Source organism: Vigna radiata, chromosome 2, assembly GCF_000741045.1.
Source record: "Vigna radiata var. radiata cultivar VC1973A chromosome 2, Vradiata_ver6, whole genome shotgun sequence".
Lineage (NCBI taxonomy): Eukaryota > Viridiplantae > Streptophyta > Magnoliopsida > Fabales > Fabaceae > Vigna > Vigna radiata.
This window is the reverse complement of record NC_028352.1, coordinates 24421621-24427100: the sequence shown is the minus strand read 5'-3', so window position 1 is coordinate 24427100 and position 5480 is coordinate 24421621. Positions and strand designations below refer to the sequence as shown.

Sequence of the window (5480 nt, the reverse complement as noted above, 5' to 3'; positions counted from 1 at the left end):
AAGTATAGCAGGGTAGAGGAAAAGTGTTAAAGGGTGTAGAAAGAGTGTAGAAAGGGTGTAGAAAAAGTATAGAAAAAGGGGTAAAAGGTTGTATAAAGGGTGTCAGAGGGGTGTAAAAGTCTATACAAAATGTGTAAAATGGGTGTCGAAAGAGTGTACAAAGGGTGTAGAAAAGTTGTATAAAGGGTGTAGAAAAGTTGTATAAATGATTTAGAGAGTAAACCCTTTAAGAGGTTTTAGAGGAGAGCTAGACGTAACTCACTAGAGTGAACTAGTACAAAATAACTGTGTTTACTACTTCGGCCTTGCAAAACGTTTTACCTATAAACTCTGCAGTTTCTTATTAACACAATCGTTTATAAAAACGTTTGTCACTAAACGCTATCTTTACTAAGAGTTATTTTTCTCAAAACACAATAGTGGACTTGTAGAAACGATTGAAAACATTTTACCTCTGAACTGGGAGTTCAAACATAACTTTATAAATCAAGCGTCTAACAACTTGTGTAAATCGTTTAATCCTTAACAAAGTTGTTGAACTACCTTTTGTCAAAAAGTTTTACACGACACTATTTAACCCTCATTTTCTAGTGTTTTCCAGTTATTTCGAAACTAGGTTTGTAGTGCTTGGTCAAAAGGTTCAACCTGTTCATCCCAACTCCTCCTTTTTCAGTGGGCTTCTAATTACCCAACAAGTTCATCCATTGTGAGAACTAACATGTCCTTCAATTCTTTGATGACGCATACGATACTTTTGAAATCTTTTTTGAGTGATCTCAAGGTTTTTCCCACAATCCGGCTAGGTGGAATTTGTTCTTTATTCCTACCTAGTTTGTTGGCCACCTTTTCCACCCAAGTTATGTACTCGGTTACTAGCTCTTTGGGCCTCATCTTCAACTATTCAAACTCCTCTATGAGAGCTTGTATTCAGACTTGTCTAACACAAATGTCACCTTTATACGCAACCTCCATCATCTCCTAAGCTTCCTTTGTTGATGCAGCATTCGCTATTTTTCGAATCACGGCTCATTTACTACATTATAGAGAAAATACATTGTCGACCCATTTCTTGCATGTGATTTCTTCAACGCAGTCATCTATGCCACCATCTTATGTTCGTCCTCATCGTGTTCATTATACCTATCTTTCATTATATCTCAAATCTCCTGGAATCTCAACAACACCTTTATCTGTAGGCACCAATTATCATAATTGATTTTTTCGTCAGTTGTAACACATTCATCCCATTAAAAACATTTGTCATCTCTCTCATAAATCACTCAAGCACTCATTGTAACGTGTTTGACTCTCCTCTATTTATTTCTTTTTTCTCTTTCTTAGTATTCTTGGTACTCAAAGCATTAAGTTCATACCACAATTGTTGAATAATACCGCACACACTTTGATTTTTTGGTAAAAGGCAACTATTTGTATTCACTATTGATGGCTTTAATAACCACGTAAATGCCAAATATCGTTTTTACAAATCGTAATAATAACTGAAAGCATAATAAAAACTATTTATCCAAGCAGGTTCTATCAGCAGAATAACAATAGGTACACCTAACAAATACAACAATTGGCCGAGTATATCAGCAGGAAAAATATAACTATCGAATACTTAACCAAAACGACACAGCATTAAAATTCTCTCACAATTACAAATAAGCTTCCTTTTCAATTTAATTTTATTAATTTAAGTTTATTTAACATTATTGAGGCCAAATCCATATTCTCAAATGAAACCCATTAAGAAATTGAAACAAAATTTAAAACAAAAAATTAAAATTTAGAAAATTTTAAACAAACAAGAATTAAATGTTGTAACAAACAAACACTATCCAACTCTATCAAACGTCATGTTAGAAGCTATATGAAATAATGAATGGAATGAGATATTATATGAAATGAGTTTGAAATAATGCTAGACACTCTAGATCCTCTATATCTGAACACCCGAAAAAAAAGGAAATTAAGAATTTTTTTGTTAAGAACAAAATGTAGTCAAAAGAAATAAAACTACATAATAAATTGAAGATCTTGGCAACAAGGCCAAATTTGGTCGTCATTTCGACAATCAAATTGAGTAGACATCTAATGTAACTATGGGTCGTTTATTGAAGGAATACATGTTCAATGTAGAAGCAAATCATGCAATGTGAAATCCAAAAATATATATTACATAATAAATCAATACAGATTAAGTGTAGAATCCAAAGTTGTATTTCTGACGAATTCAATTGCAATTTTAGCATTCCATATTCTAAGATCTACAGAAGCAAAAGTAAGATAAAACAGTAAAGTATAAAGGGCAGGTTGTTGATATAGACAATGCTAAGAAGAGTGAGAATAAAACAATTAGAAAGCACATTCATTCTCTAGTTTACTCGTAGTTGAATCTTCGTCAATTATCATATAACTAACAAGAACTATTAAAGACTATGATTGAACTATAAACAATATTATAAAACAATCCGTAAAGAATAGAATTAAAAAGGAAGAAACTATATAAGACCAAATTAAGTCATTACGTATTTCTCGTGTCTCCAAACATCTACGTTGACATTTATATTCTTTTATCTATTGAATTAAGCAAACAAAGCAAACGAGAGATTATTAGAATTAAACTAACTAAGAATTTAAATAAAAGATCATAATTGAATTATCAATATCAACATGCATTCCAAAATAATTCCAATAACAAAAATGAAAATTAAAAAAAAAAAATGGATTATAATATTACACTCTATTACAAAACTAGACTATTAAACTTATTTCGCACAAAATATCAGAATTCACTATAAACTAATCCTCAACTCTTTATGTAGCCTTTAGAGAATAATATTTGCAATCCTAAATAAGTAAACACTTGATTCTACAAAATCTGCAATATCAAACATGATCTTTTTGGTATAAAAAACTTTACAAAAGAAGTTCTGATAATATCTTCAAAACATATTTGCTTCTTTTTTTACTTAAGGAAATAAATCAAACAATATACCATATCACAATTAGAGACTAATAATTTGTTTTGTGTTCGGATTGCGTGCACTTCGTGCATAAAATCATTCAATTCAAAATAGAAAATCAAATATATGTTGGTGCATTCAGAGGTCCACTAGCATACTAGAAGCTCTAATAAGACTTCACTTATTTTTCATAAAACACGTTTTAGAAAATTCAAAGCACATGCTAGAATACCTTTTATTTATTTTGACATTTTGTTTTTATTTATATTAAGTAGTGAAATTGCAACACAATACAACTTTAGCAATGATTCTTGAATATAGTGATGAAATCCCAATTTTTGACTGAAATATCCAATGAAGTATATATGTTGTCTGACATGGATGAGTATGATATTATGATGTTTGTGACAACTTAAGATGAATTGGTTGAGTGAGACTACGTTTGCCCATTGTAATCATTTATGTAAAATGTGACGCAGGACATATACTTAGAGATATACTTGATGACATGTCTATATTCTCTAGACGAGGACCATATCAAGTTGATTTACACGCACTATCATAACTACATACATATATAGGTCATATGATACTTTTTCTATGTAAGATGAGTAATGTTAGCATCATTAATTACAAAAGTAATAATCAAAGACACACTCTGCAATCAAATAAATTGTATCTAATGACAACCAAAAACCAGTTTACACTACAAAAACTGATGTCCTATATAATATTTAGTTCATGTTTCAAAGGTATATCAAATCTAAGCTAAAACCCAGTCAGATATACCTAAACTTATGGGACCTCAGGCACAATCAGCTTCCGTTTCCTGATGCACACGCCTGCTCTCAATGAATGTCATTCGAAATTTCTTAAATCTTCCATCCTTTATTGCTTCCCTTATTACACGAAAGAACATCAGGTAGTGGTGTGTATTATGGCTGCAAAATTCAGCATAAATTAATGTTTGCATGTTTAAAGTATTAATTATTGTTTGATACTATAGATTGAAGTAAAGGAACTCCTACATTTCTAGCAGAGTCTGTGCCAGCATTTCATGAACATTAAATAAGTGATTGATGTATGCTTTAGTATGATTCCGGCATGTATAGCAGGTGCAGTTTCCTAAAATGGGGGACATATCTTTGCTGCACGAAAACACAAGCAGAAAGATGAGTAAAAAAGGTGATTTTAAGTTTATTTCTTTTTTAATCAATATTTTCTTTGTTAGAATATCTCATAATATCGATGCTATACGTTGGAACATTTTAGACTATCTTATAAAGCATCTCTTAGGATTCAATATCAATTCTATTCTGTCTTTATTCTCTCTTTTCCTCTCTCTCTCTCTCTACACTTTAAAAATATAATTCCATTGATCAAAGCTGTTCAGTATGATTTGCAGTGAAAACATAGTTTGCCGGCTTAACAATTTTCTTTATGGTCTTAAAAGGGTCTCCTAGAACTTGGTTTGGTAGGATACAATACAAACAGGGCAGCAAGATGAGGTGAGGTTTGTATCCTATAAATTGGCCTTTTCTCTAGTCAATGTGGAACTTCCAACACACCGCCCTCATTCTGAGATATATACATCTCAAGTGTAAGACTAAACATTAATGGGTAGTCCGATAGCAGGTGGAACAGTAGACCCAATGAACATCAAATTTCGTTAGGATAGGTTTTAACCATGGTTTTAATACCATATTGAATATAGTAAAAACTAGATATAGGAGTAATCTTGGTTGTGTAGAAAATACACAGAGTATTGTATTTATAGTAAAGAAAATATAGGCTGAGCCCAAATTACAAATAATGATAGAAAAGAAATAATAATAGATAAACAAAAGATAAAAGATAGATATCCAATATATATGTTAAAAAGTGGACTTCAAGTCTAACTCAAGCCCACAAAACCGGCTTGTAAGGTGAGGTTTGCACCTACTTATATATTATAAATTGGTCTTATCTCTAGTCGATGTGAGACTTCCAACACACACCCCTCACACCGAGGTGTATATACATCTCGAGCATGAGATTAAACATTAGTGGATGGTCCGATAACGACTCGATAGCTGGTGGAACAATATGCCCAACAAACAACAAATATCGCTAGGATAGACTCTAACCTGGCTGTGATACCAGGTTAAGAAGTGGACTTTAAACCTAACTCAAGCCCACAAAACCAGCTTGTAAGGTGAGGTTTGCACCTACTTATATATTCTAAATTGCCTTATCTCTAGTCGATGTGGGACTTCCAACAATATCTATCCGATATAATGATGCAAAAGTGAGCAAACTAACCTATTGTTGGACATTCTGCTACAAGACGGATATTGTATTTCCATTAGAGAAAATTTCGCTAGGATAGACTTTAACCATAACTCTAATACCATGTTGAATATAGTGAAAAATAGATATAGGAGTAATCTCCGTTGTGTAGAAAATACACATAATATTGTATTTATAGTTATGAAATAGTAAAAGAGATGAGGGGAAATCTCCCTTATGTGT

At 31.9% G+C, this 5480-nt stretch overlaps 1 protein-coding gene across 3 annotated transcripts in view; it reads right to left on the bottom strand.

The window, feature by feature from the left end:
* Positions 1–3500: 3500 nt before the first annotated feature.
* The window catches only part of LOC106777742 (queuine tRNA-ribosyltransferase accessory subunit 2), a 15071-nt gene continuing 13091 nt past the window's right edge, over positions 3501–5480 (bottom strand). Inside the window, exons 10-11 of one of the 3 annotated variants that reach the window (XM_022778901.1) lie at positions 3998–4117; positions 3501–3910 (exon numbers count right to left, since the gene is read on the bottom strand). In XM_022778901.1, coding sequence (XP_022634622.1) covers positions 3775–3910; positions 3998–4117 — 256 coding nt within the window. In that variant the 3' untranslated portion in view covers positions 3501–3774. The remainder of the gene's footprint in view (positions 3911–3997; positions 4118–5480) is intronic. The other 2 variants (XM_014665488.2, XM_014665479.2) reach the window with 2 other exon arrangements.